Raw genomic sequence first — 17,487 nt, 5'->3', positions numbered from 1 at the left:
CAAACAGGATAAACATTTATTGAACACTCTAAAACTAAAATATTAAAAAAGTAACTTAATTATGAACTGGATATATATTATTTCCCGAGATATGGCTAGTGTGTATGCTTTGAGCTGAATTTAGCTGCTGAAGATGCTAGTGCTGATAGCTGAAGATGCTGAAATTGGTAGCTAAAAACGCTGAAGCTGATAGCCAGCTAAAATATTAGCTAAATGCTAAATTAGCCTAAAAAAGCATGTAGCTAAAATATAAGCTAAACTTAAAAATAGCTTAAAAACTCAACAGTCTGTTTTTGTCCAACAGTTCAGTCACATCGCCATCTGGGGAAGCATCGGCCTGTGGGTGGTGTTCTTCATCGTCTACTCCGCCCTATGGCCTCTCATCCCTCTAGCACCTGACATGTCCGGAGAGGTAAAGAAAGACTCTGTACAGCTGTTTTCTCCTGACAGCCTCTTGAAAGTCTTCATTTGATTCTGGACTGGTGGGAAAATTCTCTCCAAACTTTGCTCAGGTAGATCCAGAGCCGTGTAAAAGGTCAGACCTCTGGCTTGTGTTGCGTAATGACTTAATTGGGCCAATTTGCTCAATGTTTGTGTAACATTTTTCTGCTTTAGCTCCGAGTATCTGCAGCTGACACAGAAACACTAGAGCAGTATAAAGTGTGAATGATGTCCTGAAATTCGACCAGCTTTTCCCCCTCTCTGAAACTCAGTCTCCCTTTTTGAGTACATTAGGGTGCATTAACTTTGGAGAAATATTTAGCTTCACTTTTTGAAGTTATTACCAAATGAATGCATCTTGCATCTTTGATAAATTGCTAGTAGTCAGGAGAGAAAACAGATTTTTGGACCGACTTCTAAGGACTCTGATGCAACTTTTCTCAATTGGAAAATGAGCAAAGTAGGGGTTGTTTTTGGAAGAAATTCTTGCCGGACACATGATCCAGCAGAAATGAATACCTTTAAATAGTATTATCTAAAAAAATATCGCTACAAGCAGTGAGAGTAGTATTAAAAACATTGCAATATCTTACCAAGTAAATTTGTCATGTTTATTGTTAGATATGAAACAAAAATTACCTAAGATAGTAAAAACAAATTCAAATTTTATTTGTCACTTACACATGCATACATAGTGTCTAACAGAGTATTAAGGCTATGACCAGAAAGTACAAAAAAAAGTTTAAATGTTTAAGTAACAAACTATATAAGCATATAGCCTAGGTTATTTTCCAAACTACAAGTTGCACTTAAAAGCTGTAATTTTTTGAAAAAGCAATTCTTCTTAATTATCCATGTGGATTAATTTTGTTTGTTTTTACTGATGTTGAAGCTGTTTTGAGAGGTACATGGTGCTCTGTCTTGGTTTTTCACATATTGCAAACAAGGTTGGGTGTTATTGTAAATACGCTAACACGGCTAACATAAAGTAGTGTTAGGCTGTGCTGGTTTTTTTTTTTACCTGTTACTAAAAAGGTTAGGAGTTGGAATAGTCAATTTTAGGGGTATCAATCTGTTTTTTACATGTTGCTAAAAAGGTTGGGAGTTACAAGTACTGTGGATATGCTAATCTCATTGTCAGATTTTTAAATAATTTATTTGTAAATTATGGTAGAAAATAAGTATTTGGTCAATTACAAAAGTTCAACTCAATACTTTGTTGTTTATTCTATGTTGACAATGACAGCAGTCAAGCATTTTCTGTGAGTCTTCACAAGGTTTTGACAAACTGCTGCTGGTATTTTGGTCCATTCCTCCGTGCAGATCTCCTCTAGAGCAGTGATGTTTTGGGGCTGTCGCTGGACAACAGAGAATTTCAACTCCCTCCAAAGATTTCTATTGGGTTGAGATCTGGAGACTGGCTAGGCCACTCCAGGACCTTAAAATACGTCTTCCAAAGCCACTCCTTCGTTATCAGGGCAGTGTGTTTGGTTTCATCTGACCATAGGACATTCTACCAATCCTCTTCTGGATCATCTAAATGCTCTCTATCAAACTTTAGCCGGGCCTGCACATGTAGTTTAGCAGGGGGACACGTCTGGCCGTGCACGGTTTGTAGTGTTACACTGATGGTAGTAGGGCTGGGCGATATGACGATAAAAAACCGTGTACGATATCCAAAGCTGACGATAGGTCATTTTTAAGATATCGTTATATCGCGATATTCTACGAAAAGCTGCAAGAGCGAGAAGGCAAAAGCTTGTTGACAGCTGTGACTTTAAATCCGAGCTGCTGCTGCTCCCCCTCCTCCTCCTCCTCCCCGGTGTGTTTTTCCTGTTTGGAAGTCACGTGACAACGGGACAGAGTCGCGTGCGCCGTCGAGTAATGAATGACGGAGGTCCGAAAAAGTAACAAAAGGAGACACAGTGTCTTGCAATCGACTTAAAAAATAATCCGATGGAGAGGAATCATCACGGGACAGGAATCGCATTTTAATAGAGAGAAATCAGGCTGAGAACTTTGAACTGTGTGCTAAAGTTTAGGCTAAAGTGGGTGCTAGCAACCTGTGACAGACATGCTAGTTTGGCTCTTTAATGTATGTTTTTATTAATGTTTCGTGTTTTTAAACATAGCGGATGTTAATCGCACGTATTTACGTTCAACCTGCACAAAAACTGATGGTAATTCATGTAGGAAACACGTAAAATGTTCTGTCAAGATGCACGGTGCTGCATTGTTTTGCTAGCTCTTTGCATAGCTTTGCAAAGTGTAAGTGAGTTTGCACATAATTTTCTTAATCCGTGGCGTCACCGTTGAGCTTCTTTCTTGGCCGTACGGACCGAATAAAAGCCCAACTAGAAGAAACAGCGCTAATGCTAACGCTAGCTTTCTGCTCAGTGACAAACACAGCAGAGAGCAGATGTTAGTGTTGGAGCTGTGGATGTAAACTTTTTAAAACTGCCACAACATTTACTGCTATTATCTCTGTGTTTTGAATCTTAACAGTTTGGCAGATGTATTTGATGTTATCATCCAAGTTTAAAAATGTTTTTGTATCAGTTAAAGATGCTAGCTGGAGCCTTTTTCTCAAAGTACAACGAAATCGTCTATTTGAAGGTAAATTCTGAAGCAATTGAGATTTATTTACCATGTATGTAATCCAAAAAATAATTTTATATATAATATTGTTATTATTTTTATTTTTATTATTTAGCACTTTGAGCTGTTTTTAATAGGGAAAGGACTTTACTAAACTTTATCAGTCATTCATGCTATAAACTTCATCAATCTCCCTCATTTCTGGTTTTGGGTGATAATCATTTACAAGCTCTGTTTTATGGATTTTAGCACAAAGGAAAAATTAAAACTCACTGATATTTAGAAGCTGTTCATTTGACAGCAATGCATTACCTGTAGCAGTAGAAGACGCAATTCTTGCAATATTTACAGGTTAATCTTAATAGATAACTATTTAATTCGAATAAATGTAAATATTTTGTTCAAAAATATGTTTACTTCTTTCAACTAAAATCAATATAATTAAATTTGAATTTATTTTAAAAATATCGTGATAAAATCGAAATCGTGAAATAAAATTTAAAAAATCGTGATTTTATTTTTTTGCCATATCGCCCAGCCCTAGATGGTAGCCTTCGGTACTTTGGACCCAGCTCTCTGCAGGTCATTCACCAGGTCCCCCCATGTGGTTCTGGGATTTTAGCTCACCGTTCTTGGGATCATCCTATAGGGTGACATCTTGCTGGGATCCCCAAATGGAGGGAGATTATCAGTGGTCTTGTATGTCTTCCATCTCCTAATAATTGCTCCCACAGTTGATTTCTTCACACCAAGCTGCTTACCTATTTCAGATTCAGTCTTCCCAGCCTGGTGAAGGTCAACAATTTAGTTTCTGGTGTCCTTCGACAGCTCTTTGGTCTTGACCATAGTGGAGTTTGGCGTGTGACTGTTTGAGGTTGTGGACAGGTGTCTTTTGTATAGATGACGAGTTCAAACAGGTGTCATTAATACAGGTAACCAGTGGAGGACAGAAGAAGTTACAGGTCTGTGAGAGACAGAAACGTTGCTTATTTGTAGGTGACAGAATACGTATTGTCCACCATAATTTGCAAATAAATTCTTTAAAAATCAGACAATATGATTTTCTGGATTGTTTTCCTCTTTTTGTTTCATAGTTGAGGTATATCTATCTATATGAAAATAACAGGCCTGTCTCATGTTTTTCAGTGGGAGAACTTGCACAATTGGTGGCTGGCTATATACTTTTTTGCCCCACTGTATTTGATATTGGATATTTTTGTATTAGCAAGATTAGTTTTTTATTTGTTGCTCAAAGTGTAAGTTCTAAAAGCATAAAAAGTAAAAATCCTAAATGTTCAAGAATGTTTTTGAGCTTTGAACTCCACTTGGAGAGAAATGTTTACCGAGCTTTGCCCAAAAGTTACAGGAACCTGCTGGATTTAGGATTTAATGTGGAGCTCAAACAAACAGCTGCTACTCAGAGCTCCACATTAACTATAGACGCCTGAAAATGGTTTCAATCTCTCTATTTAAAGTATCCACTGCCAGAATGTAAAATAGGTTTTCCAAAATGTCAAACCTTTTATTAAGTGGCTTCAATTTTCTTCAAATGTACTTGTCCTCTCTGCACTTGTGCTTGATGGATAGTTTTCTGCTGGCCAGATTTCTCTTGCATATTTTATTTGTTAGGTTTTGGACTCTGGTTTGAATTCTTTATGTTGCATCTAGTTTATGTTATCCTTTCTGAAAATCCTGTTGAAGTCTTAAAGTGCATATGGACCTCTCACATGGACGAGAGGGGAAGCATAACCAATTTCAAAAGATTTTTGGCTTTGACCTGCACACATGCACAGAGAAATTGGTGGATTAGCTGCTTTCATCCACCCCCTGCAGCACTACACAGGAAAGTGATGGTCTCCTCTGGGTAGATGGTAACTCGACGCCTAGCTTCAGCTCAAGGATACGAGCATCTTGTTCTTCTGAAACCTGAGTGCGCATCAGAGACACAATCTTAGACCTTTAAAGGGCAGAATTATCATTAACCCTAATGCAGTCACTCATGTTTCGCCACACCCCCTCTAGCTTGATCCTCTCTTAACCCCCTGTTATCTCTGCCAGTTGAAAAACTGCCACAAAGAGCATAAAAGACACTGGAACTACTTCTTCTCCTGTTTTTAACTCTAATTTACAAGCATAACACTGCCTCCATCAGTTTTAGACAAAATTCTCTATCCACAAAACACTAATGGATCGACCCATTGACTGTATAAGAGAACTGGACAAAATGAAGCTATGTTCAACACCGCCTTCGACAACACATGTTCAAGCGACCACTTCCTATAAAAAATCTATGCAAACAAGTGTATTTGACTGTTTCGGGCTTCTGGGTTTAAAACTCGCATTCGTGCGTCGCTACACACATTTCTACAACTGTTTGTAGGCTTTAAATGTAAATTGTACATGCTTGAACACTAAAACAGGTCAAACTTTGACCAATCAGGGCCTCAGATTTGGTATTGATGTGTAGATGGCGTCCCCGTTGAATTCATGGCAGTGCTGACCATTTGAAAATTGACCATAAGTATTTTTAGCATTTTCAGGCCAACATTGTAAATAAGAAATTGTTCCTAATGTTTTGCCTGGTGATATAAAGGTTGATGATGATGATGAAATAAATAATTGCGATTAAAGCCTGCGGCATGATTTGCAAGATTTGTATCGTGTCGACATTTCACACCAAGCTTCTTCTATGGCCTAAAATTTCCACCAAGTTTCCTACGAGCGTATTTCAAACTCCTTGCGCACAATGAACGTCCTCCACGAGTATGGCGTTAAATTTCCACCAAAAGTCTCCCCTCTGGGATATATGAAACTCCACGGAAATAAATTAAACTCTACACTCACAATGAACGTTCCATGGGCACAATTCTGCCTCCATGAGCGCTCCTGTATCCCTGTGCATGCGTAGAACCACTACCACTACTACCACTACTACTACTACTCATGGAAGTATTTTTGCACTCGTGAAAGTAGTCCTGTGCTCGTGAAGGCCTACCCCTCCGCTCATTGAAGCATTCCTGCAAGCATTCCTGTAATCCCCGCCCCGTTACAGTTGCTGGGGGCAATCTGATTGGTCAGTTTATCACTTAATTATCTTGCACTACAGAAAAAAGTCACAAAACTTATATTAGTTAGAACATGTCAAGAAAAGTCTAAAAGCACTCATGAAATTTTTGGCTTCTTAGAGCCAGCGGGTACTTCCCCTTTGGGACTCCAGTTTTCATACCGAGTCAAGGGTTCAGCCTCAAACGCGCTCGTTATTCTGTTTCAACTTAACTGAAGTCTGACGCAAAACTCAGAGAAACTGAGAGATTACTGGGTTCGTGCAGTGTGCTCGGTCGTGCAGCTTAGTCTCACCTCAGGAGATGGGTTAGGGTTGCATGTGTGCTCTGTCTGCTCCATCGCACTGACCGCTGCCTCCTGACTCCCCTTTGCTCTTCACTCCACTGTTTTTCAACACAGGCTCTCCCCTCACACACACCCGCTGCTTTTCAAACTCTTTTTCCCCTGCTTGTAGTCAAGCACCCGCTGCTGGATTTCACACTTGACCGGCATGCATCAGAGTCCGATGAGAGAGCACTTTTCTGAAGAGAATTGCTTTGATATGAAATGTGCAGCATGGAGCACGCTGACGTGTAGCTACAGCATATTCAAGAGATTGTCCTTTCTATTGACAACAGTTACAAGAGGAAAAGATGCACATCTTTACTCACATCTCTTCTTAATAGACAGCTTTTTATTTTTGAGTACATGTCCAAGTTTTCCTTATTTTTAAACAATACTCCTACCTTTGCTCCCTCCTCACACAGCTGCCTCTTTCCACTTGGTTGTTGATTTTTCATTCTGAAGTCCACCAACATGTTTGGATGCTTTTATCAATGCTCAGCCTGCAGGCAGTCACAAGAATGGACTTATTAGAGCACAGCTGGAAAACCACCTCAAAGAAAGCTGAAACTTCTGTTGGATGGGTTATCCATCATATGAGTTCTGAGGTTTTCAGTTACAGCTGTTTGTTGTTGTTTTCAACATACCTGAAGGGGGCATGTGGGAGGCAGCTGCTAAAATCCCCTAAAACAGAGAGATGAATGTATTCTTCAGTCGTGTTGAGGTGTGGTGAATCGCGTTCCCCCCCTGGTGACCCTGTCCCTGTTTCTGAGGGATCGGAGCAGAAATGCAAAGAAACAGATCAATAAGGACTCCAGGATCTTCAATTTCCACCCAAAATCTTCAAGTCTTGCATAGAATATAAGATGATTAAATAATATGTCATCAACAAACTAACTTTTAAATTATTGCCAAACAGTGTTATTTCCCTAAATCGATGCTGTGATCCGTAAAGAAATGCAGGTTTGTATATTTTGTTTTGAGAAACAATGTGTGGCAGATGGATGTGAAAAAGGACAAAGAATTTTGCGAGCCCACTTGGTCTTTACAGATCCTTTCAAAAAATGTATGTAAAAAAATTATTTATGTAAATAATAATAATAAATAAAAGCTAACAATCAAAAATGCTTATATTATGAAAATCCAAGTTTTTAAAGGAATTATGGAAATAATACAATTCTCCATGGATTTCCAAAAAAATGGAACCACTTCATACTTTTTCATGCAAAAACAGAGTATTAGTATTGGCAAGAGTTTGGCGATACAATATGTATTGCGATATGTATCTCACTATACCCCACTTATTACAATTTATCCCAAGACTATACTAGAACATTTTTTTAAAGAGTATGACAGAAAAAAAATCAACTTTAATATTAATACACCTTTCATGTTAATAAAATGATAACATTTATTTTTTTAATAACAACGCTAAACACTGCAACTGTATATCGTATACAAATTCCTTTTACCCACAAAATGGCAGAGTTCAAGTTTGGTATCAATCCCAAGAAAAACTATATGTCTCATAGCAACAAAAAACTGCAAGGCAGACTGAATATTTAACGTGAGCTGGATCTCGTGAGATCTTGTTGTTTGGGTGCGGTGTCGAGCTGCTCAAAGAGATCAGTGTGCTGCGCTGTAAACTAGCGGTCAAAGTTTAGGTGGAAAACAAAAGTAAGAGGTGGAACTGTGTTTGCTCACAAGTACTTAATTCAACATTTGTCAACATTTTAAATTGATACAAGTATCGCCAAATGAAATATCACCCCTACCCAAAACCATCTAATGTGAATGTTTTTTTCTGTTTTAAATAGATGAAGAAAAACGTCACAGTTTTATTCTCTTATATTTGGATTGAGAATAGTGTTACTGGTCCTGTTTCTCACTGTGCTGTCCTCAAAGCTCACAAGTATGTTGTTTTAGGGCCCTTTTTTATTTCCTTAACACACTCTAAATCAAAATGTTCAGTCAGCCAGAAGATGGATGACATCAAAGTGTTTATAAAGAGTTTTCTGTTTGTTTTTCTAGTTGAGCTTTATTTGTTAGGGGATGCATGGATGGCACAGTGAGGGGGAATGCTGCAGTTTTTTGGGTTTTTTGTATTTGCTTACACTCATTTTTGTTTATAGTCTCTGCTTTTCTCAGTCTTTGCATTCTTGTCTCCTGTGTGATGTTTACTGGCTGTTCCTTTATTGCTTTTTGAGAGAAATATGTACATCTGTGCTTTATTTGGTCAGTCGTTGAACCAGCAGTTGTCCATCTTGTTTGCAGACGGTAGATTTTCTTGTGGAACAGAAGTGGAAAACATTTATGATAATTTTCAAAGAACACAATGAAAGTATTGCCACATATACTTTGAAATGGTCAAATCTATTCAAATCTCGTCCAGGAAGGAGGTTCTAAGGGCTTTAGGTGTCTCCTCATTGATGGGGCATTACTAATAAATTCAACTTTATTCAGGCACAGAAAGTTATTCTGCATTCATGCAGTGTTTGAAGATGTGTTGTTTTTCTGATATTGATCTGTGATTTCATTATGTCCTCTATGGGTAAACCTGGCTCGAGTCTAATGGGGGAAATACAGAAGGGGACAATAACAAAAACTGGACACCAATGAGAATGAAAGGAACAGAGTTTATTAAATAAAGGAAATCCTGTGTCCTGAAATGAGAGACCAAAAATGTAATAATTAGTGTGCTGGTCCAAACAAAAAGACAAACCAAAAGGGAATTGAAAATTTTGTCAACAGTGAAATAAGTCAGGGAGACTGCTGACCCAACCATGTTGGCTATTGTGGCTCCCTGCTAAGGGCTGCCAGACCAAAACCTACTACTGGTCCGGCCCTTCTGTCAAAAGTTAGAACCCTTTGTGACCCACAAGTAAGAAAGTTTGTCCATCCCTGGCATAAGGGCATCGTACAGCAGTATCACCTGCCATAAGTTTGTGTAACTTACAAATACTTCTCGATACACCGACCACACTCGAGACACTTGTACGTTCCATTTTCATGACGCCCCTTAAGGTCACTGTACGAGCCACAAGAGAACTATACGACATATCTACACTCTCCTTGACCCTCCATGAGCCTGGACAACCCAGAGACCTGTACGGATCAACGCCACATGTGAGTGTGACTAAGGCTCAAACCAGTCTTTAGCTCTCTCGCAATTATCATTAGTTTAGCTTGATACCACGTCCACAAATTAAGAGTCTCTTTCAATCTCTCAAATTTCAAGAAAATCTAGCATGCGGGAGTTTTTGTTGGAATTTAACAGGAGAAGAAGTTGACTGCATCGCAACAAAGATGCATTACTCAGTCGGCATTACTAATTTAATTGATTTAGAACAAGGTTTCTAAAACTCAATTTGCTTTTGGGGCCACTGAAGGCAGAGTCTGGCTGAGTCTGGGCTGTATGGGAGTCCATTTATGCCAAAAATATGCTTTTGCATCCACTGTCTATAGCTTTGGTCCATTGTTTATGTCAGGGGTCTGCAACCTGTGGCTCCAGAGCCATGTGTGGCTCTTTTATCTCTCCATGGTGGCTCTCTGCATGAAGAAAAATAAAATAGTTGTAAAAAATTTAGAGTTTAGCTTCTATTTTAGCAGCATGCTAACATTTTTGCCAGTTTCTTGTCTACTGGGGTTTTCAGGCTAATTTAGAGTTTAGCTTCTATTTTAGCAAAAGGCTAACATTTTTGACTAATTTGGTTTACTGAAGAATTTCATGCTAATTTGGAGTTTAGCTATTATTTTAGCAAAATTCTGATGTTATAATCTGAAGTTTTTTGGAATAAATTAGAATTTAGCTTCTATTTTAGCAACACATTTACATTTTTTTACTAATTTAGTTTACTAAGAAATTTATATATAACTTGGGGGCCGCAAATGGCCCCTGGGTCGCCAGTTTGAGACCCCTGATTTAGAAGCTAAAATTTTAAAAGAAGGTCATTGTAGTGAAAATGAAAACACAAAAGTGTTTAGTATTTTGTGTCGGAGATATCACTTTCGTTACATATAATTAGCTTATCTCCATTTGTGGACATTTTTGTATCCTCGTAACGTCCTCTTCCCAATGGCTTCTCCACCGACCGGTTGGTTCCAAATTCCTGTCACATTTAGTATTTTTGTGCACACCAGTGAAGCGATGCATCTAATCTTTTTGTGTGGCCGTGAGGGGGTCATGGCTTGTCAAAACACTCCCCCTGTGCCGGCGGACACTACTGTCTGTCCAGCCAGACAAGTTTATTAGTTTGTCTTAAAAACACAGCCCCCTCCTCCCCCTGTCTCAGCTCCCGGGGGCCCCCTGGAATGAGACCAACGCTGCTGGCCCCACTCAGCATCTCCATGAGAGGAGATAAACATTTGTTGATCGGAACAAATCAGATTTTTATTCAAGAGTCTTTGTTTAAAGAAGCTGTCATTTTAGAATGCAGGTTACTTGAATGACCTGTTTATTGTTATCTGCAACTTTTTTTTCCCCATCTTTTGTACCATTTGAGGTCCTGCGCACCCTTTAAAGCTCAAAAGTAGTCAAATATTTTGAAAGATTAGCTTGTAAATGATGGACGCAATCAAGTCTTCATGGTGTTTTTCTTTGATTTGCCAGTATACAGTTTTAGTTTATTTCTAAGACTGTTGAAACACTCCTATTACAATGAATGACAAAATAATAATAATTAAACCGTCTATATTTTTCTAATTGATGTCTAAATACTGCACATTTTGCTGCAATTCTCCATCATCTGGCACGTTTCACACCTGAAAGCTGCACAGAGAAGCTTTATTCAGTCAAAATGTAGGTAAAAAAAACAACTTCCTGTCATTTGAGCTTTCCTCTCCCTCTACTTTTTTATTTTTATTTTCTATACATCAAAGTCAATTTGCAGGTAATGGTGAACCGATTAGGCAATTCAGCCAAAATTTAGCGCTTTGATAGTCTTGACACTGACGGGTGTGTGCGTTCATCCTGAGGGCCGAGCTGTGTCACGTTTCAGGAACGACGCCGTCAGGGGCCCTCCACACTTCAAACAAGCGACGCATTACAATGCAAAGAGCGCGACCTGCTCACGGCGGCCCGCAGTGACAGGCCGTTTCGGCACCGAGGGCTAAAGCAAACATCCTCGCGCAGAAAGCCTGCGCTTTGTGCTCCCACAGTGGCAGCTCGCCTGTCAACAAAAACACAGCCGTCAGTTACCTCCGCCATACAAACCACACGTTACTTTATTGTTTAAGCTGAAAATGATACAATTTGTGAAAATATTTTAGGGTTTTTACATAGTTTTTTAACATAAAAATATGAATTCAAGATTGTATTACTTTGACAAGATTTCGTTTCTTTATATTATATGGAGTCAGAGTTTAGTAAAGTTTAAAGTTATATTGGCATTATGCTAGCTTTTTGGACTATTTTGGCATTCATTAAGGATTTTTAGGCTATTTTGGAGTTTAGCTAATATTTAAGCTACAAGCTAGTTGTTTTGGCTAACTTATCTTTTTTGTTTTTTTGGTTATTTTTGAGTTTAGCTAACATTTCAGCTACATGCTGGCTAATTTGGATAACTTGGGATTTTTTCAGGTTTTTTTTTTTAAGTATTTTGGAGTTTAGTTTTGGAGTTCAGCTAATATTTCAGCTACATGCTAACTGTTTTGGCTTGTTTTGTTTGTTTGTTAGGCTAATTTGGCATTTAACAACTATGTAATCGTCGACTAATCGTTGGAGCCCTAATCAGAAGACATGTATCATCTGCAAACATGAGAGGGAACTTATTCTAACATATTTCAAGAATGTTAACTCAGATGGTTGTTCTAAAAGAACCTGTGTACACTCATCCTGCTTATTAGGGGAGGCTGTTTCTCCTGGTGGTTCTGCCTGCATGTCAAAAACATAAATCCTGGTTTTCTGATGAGCATTTAATCCTATTTCTTCTATAAATCAAGATTTTTTTTCATTTCTATGATTTTTCTCTCCAAAGCTCTTCATTTGTGAATCCATTTAGTCATTATGCTCTACAAGGCAAACTTAAATGAAATGACTTTTCTTACACGTGTTTAGTTAAGAGCCCAGTCCTGTGTCTCTTGTGTTGCAGTGACTGAAACTGTCAGCACAACACATGGCTGAGTTGTTTTGGTTTGAATGAGACACCGCAGTACAAATACATCTCACGTCCCTTCTGCTCCACAAAGGGTGCAGAGGGGGAGCCCACTCAAAAAAAAAAAGTACACGGCACCCCCTCTTAAGCAGGGTTTTTTTGGACTCATCAATGTTTTCCACAGTGAAACACCTCATTTTGCGTTGCTTTTGTGTTGCATGTCGCACTAACAGTTATCAGGTGCTTCTCCCCTTCAGAGGCTCTCCTCGTATCTGAACAGCAGCTGAACTCTGCGTTGTCTGCTGTGACCTGAGATAATGTGAGCGCTTGTGTGCTTGTGACAGGCCGTGATGATGTTCAGCTCGGGGATCTTCTGGATGGGCCTGGTTTTCATCCCCATCACCTCGCTCGTCTTTGACGTGGCCTACAAAGTGTGAGTTTCCTCTTGGATCTCCTCGCTCCTCGTTACACCAACACACATCCAGCACACGACATTCCTGCAGAGTCTCTCCCATTCTCAGAAGAAATTCCTGTCTGAGTTTTGTGGGAATTTCAAGGTAGAAGTTTCTGTTGTTGCTTTTTCCCTGAATGACACCGGATCTTAGCAGATTTCACCTGTCTGGTTCCTTATAAACTGCAAATTTGATGACTTGTTGTGTCGTTTACAGTGTAAAGAAGGCATTTTTCAAGACCCTGGTGGATGAGGTGCAGGAGCTTGAAGCTTTATCTAAAGATCCTGGAGAAGTGGTGCATGGAAAAAGGTAATCTGTCTTACATTTACATCATTCAGGTGACTTATGCTTTTTATGTAAAGCTGAATAAACATGACTTCTGTTAAGGAATTATAAATAACTTTTAAACTATTCTGGATGTTTGTGATCACATTTAAAAACCTTCAGTCATTTTATAGATTTTCTTAAAGACCCACTTCAATCATCTTCTGATCTATTTTCAAAGTGCTCCCCGTGGTCTTATAATTATGATTTTGCCATTTTCAGCCAAAAAAAGGTTCTTAAACTTGGAGTAAGTTGGAGTAAGCCCGCCCCAATTTCTCATCAATCTGTTGACACTTTCTCCCACTAGCTTACAGCCCCTCAGCTCCAACTTAACAATAACAGTGCAAAAAAAAGGTGTGCAATATTGGCGCAATTGAATCAGATTCCAGCTTAGAAGAGAAAAACAAAGACGTATACGGTTTTTATCAATTACTAGTGGATCAACAGAATGGAACAGAGCATTTATATCACAAATACTAGCTTTTTTTTAGTGGTGTTCTTTCATCTGCCTCTGATTTACAATATTTTAATAAAGAAATACTCAGAAACTCAGTTTTAAGCTTATTTTTTTATAGATGTCTTCTTCCATCATCAGAAAGATGACAAGAACAAATAAAAAGTAGTGCCGCCATGCAATTAATTTTTTTTGTGTTATTAATTATGTGGTATAACTAATTAATCTAACAAATCCATGATTTTTAACCTAATAATTGCTGTTAAAACCCTCGTTTTGATGTATTACAACAAACAAAACTAATAAGGTGGTATAAGACTTTTAATCTTTCCTTTGACACCGATGAGGGGTATTTTTTTTTAAACTTGAACAAATAACAAAATAAAAAATAAAAACATCAGGTCCAGAATGCACTAATTTACCACATCAAAAAACAGTTGGAAGACTTTTCTGATCAATTAAAAAAAATATTGAACACAAACTTCTTATTAATACCATGATTCAAATGTTGCTTATTCCACAGTTTATTGCAACGGCAAAGACAGTAGAAAAAGCATGAGGGGGATTTTACTGTTTCCTTTAACCTGTTTGGGTGAATTTGATCATTTTAAAGACTGAGATAAAGCAGAAAAGAAATAAAGTCTAAGAAGGAAGAAACAAACACTGTGGAAGAATGGAAGTATTTAGATCTTTTTTTTATATAAAGTTCATTATCTGGACAAAAGAGGTAAACTTTCCCTCAAAAATTTTTTTTCTTTTTTATTTCTCATGATGATCACTTTTCTCAAAAAGGAGCTAGAGCAGAGCTTTTAACAAGTTTTTAACAAGTTCTAATGAAGTTCTAATAATTGATTTAATATTTTTATATTTCTTACGTAACCATGGTATGAACAGGATAAAATGTTCCTCCTGAGGTGCAGAACACTGAAAATGAGACGCAAATATGAGATCAACGCGATTAAAAAAAACATGCTCTTAAATGTCTGTAATTAATTTTATTGTGATTACCGCGATAAAGTGACGGCCCTAATAAGAACACAATTTTCTTCAGAGTGGGTCTTTAAGATAGTCTTTAAATGGGGTGAATCCAGGATTTAAGTAAAAATTTACTCTAATTTGATTTCACGTGTGAGATTTTTGGTGTATAAAGATAATATATTTAAAAAAAAAACTTTGTTATTAAATCAAACGGACAGAATTCTAAGCCATTTAACTGGATGGGAATTATGCTTTTTGATCATTTGATATGGAAAAATGATGTAATTTGTCCTTCGTTGACCTGCAGCATTATTTTTATGGCTTTAATGAGTCTTATGGCATCGTGACAGATCTCTGAAGTCTCATGGGTTCATTTATCTGTCAGCCCTATCAGGACCACATTGTTGATTCTTTTGGTATTATTTTTCTTTTTTTTTTTTTGCAAAATATGTTTCCGTAGCTATTCCAAATCAGTCCAGAGGAAGTATCATCTTATCCCCTGAAATGTCACGAAACCTCCCTGTGTGGATGTGAGAAATCTTCAAATTGCCGCTAGATTGCAGGAGTTTTCACTAATGTCTGCAATCATGTCAAAAAGAGCGGTTTCCTCCCCTCATTTTCCTCAAATATGGAATGCGGTGAATTTTAGCGAGAGCTTTGCTGGAAGGCGTCAGAGCGTGTTAGCAGGAGCTGAGCTCTGCTGCCGGCATCAGCTCTGAACTGATCGCTCAGAGATCTCCTGCTGGCTCAAAGTGGCTGAAAGTGATCCTCCTGGCTGGCCATCATCCCAGACCCAGCACGCCGCTCAGACACACTTTCTCACAGAATTATGGAAACAAACATTTACAATTATGCAAATGCATTATGTATGTTTTCTTTAAAGCAACTGTTGGGTCCAATTTAGGTCTGTGTGATCCCGCATCAGGTTTTGCAGCAGCTTTCAGACTTCTGTGCTGCGAGAGAGCGTAGTCACAGTGATGAATGGACTATCAAATCTACCTGTGGTGCCCTGCAAGACACTAACTCTCAATGTTACTGTGTGCAGCTTGACGGAGAGGGCCCAGCTCCTGAAGAACGTCTTCAAGAAGAGCACAGTCAGCCTGTACCGCTCCGACTCCATGCAGCACAACCTCCTCCGTGAGTCACTAACTTTCTTCAAAGACCCATAGAACCCATAGAAGAACTCATAGAACTTCTCTGTGAAGTGGAAGAAGTTTGTTTATAGATTTGCACTTTTGGGAGAAAAATGCGATTCTTCAACTCTACCAAGCCTAACGTAATAATACGTTCATATTGAACGTGATTCTCGTGTCATATTTGATGCTCAATGCTTGTCCAAAAATATCTGTTCATAATCTGTGGGAGGAAAAGCTTTTAGCCTCATCGCTACATGGAAGCACTGTCTGTATATCTCATTGACAGTACATGGAAGACACATGGCGTTTAGAGATCTGATCGATTTACTTTGAAGAGCTCCACAAAAGCACAGATAAGCATATCTCCATGTCTGGGTCTCCAGTGAGGTTTACCTTCTACTGCAGGAGCTGTGTCAGAATGAGGGCGCTTTCAGCGGTACTTCCACGTCTCTATAACCCAGTTTGACGACTTGCTATCTCGCTTTTGTCCAAGGAGGGAAGAAATTCATTACCAGTGAATTACCTGCAATAATGCAAGGGTAACTGATAGCTAAAAACGCTCAAGCTGATGGATTGCCAAAATAATACCTAAACGCTAAATTAGTCAAAAAACTGGAACAATGTGTAAAGCTATGTCAGAATCCCCCACCTACTCACTATACAGTGCGTTCACCATTTTAGTGCTGTCCAAGTTTACTAATTCCAAAATCGAGTGCACTAGAAATCTGCAGAAAACTAGCGTGCATCGATGCTCACTAGATTACCGCATATAGACCACAATGCATTGCGGTTGAATAATTTTGAACAGAAATATGTGTTTAAATGTATTTTTTAATGAACTATCCACATTTTCACATTTTCAGAACACAATGGAGTCATAAATAAACGTCGTGAAATGTTTGTATTCGATTTTGACTTTGTGAAATCGATGACGTCATATCTGGCGTTTGAAAAGTTCAATTTAATTCGAATAAAAAACAGTTGATACAAAGTAAGAAGCTTCTGCATCAGAAATGAAAACATCTAAAGAAAACCATTAATTCAATTTCTGCATTACACTGTAACCAAACATTACAAACACTGATATATTGACTGTCTGATTTATTTAAACATAAATATATTTTTTGGTCTTTAACTTTGTAATCTGTACAATAGAAAATCCTGAAAGTAACATTCATAAAGTCCCTTGCTTTAATATATTCTTACACTTTCGTTTAAAAAAATATAAGAATCGATGACTAATAAATACCTTTTTACCTGACTTTATATTGAAGCATATATGCATGTATGTGTGCATACCTATGTGTATAGGCCCTATATTTATATATTTAATTTGATGACATCAACCTTTGAGACCTTTTGGCCAGAAATAGGGTTTCCCAACATTCATGTGTGCTTCGTTTAAATGTTGGCACAAATCAAGGAAGCACAGCTTGAAAGCATTTGAATGCTTGGAGGCCTGCTGCCAATGAGAAACCTAATTGGATCATATTTGCTGCAAACTTTGAAGGTTATATGACAAACATCCCTATTAACACACACTAAGTTGTTTTATATCCTTATCCGAGAAGGCAAGTAAAGACAAAAAAACAAAACACGGATATTCTATTCAGCAGCTGACCTCTCTG

The 17,487-nt window shown here is 38.2% G+C and overlaps 1 protein-coding gene across 7 annotated transcripts in view; it reads left to right on the top strand.

Annotated features, from left to right (window-relative positions):
- Nucleotides 1-17,487, top strand: part of atp8a1 (ATPase phospholipid transporting 8A1) — a 122,804-nt gene that overhangs the window by 99,693 nt on the left and 5,624 nt on the right. For all 7 annotated transcript variants that reach the window (XM_024283096.2, XM_024283094.2, XM_024283095.2 and 4 more), the window contains 4 exons: nucleotides 305-412; nucleotides 12,860-12,948; nucleotides 13,184-13,276; nucleotides 15,769-15,860. In XM_024283096.2, the coding sequence (XP_024138864.1) occupies nucleotides 305-412; nucleotides 12,860-12,948; nucleotides 13,184-13,276; nucleotides 15,769-15,860 (382 nt within the window). The remainder of the gene's footprint in view (nucleotides 1-304; nucleotides 413-12,859; nucleotides 12,949-13,183; nucleotides 13,277-15,768; nucleotides 15,861-17,487) is intronic.

Source organism: Oryzias melastigma, linkage group LG10 (assembly GCF_002922805.2).
Source record: "Oryzias melastigma strain HK-1 linkage group LG10, ASM292280v2, whole genome shotgun sequence".
Classification (NCBI taxonomy): Eukaryota; Metazoa; Chordata; class Actinopteri; order Beloniformes; family Adrianichthyidae; genus Oryzias; species Oryzias melastigma.
This window is presented reverse-complemented; position numbering and strand designations above follow the sequence as displayed.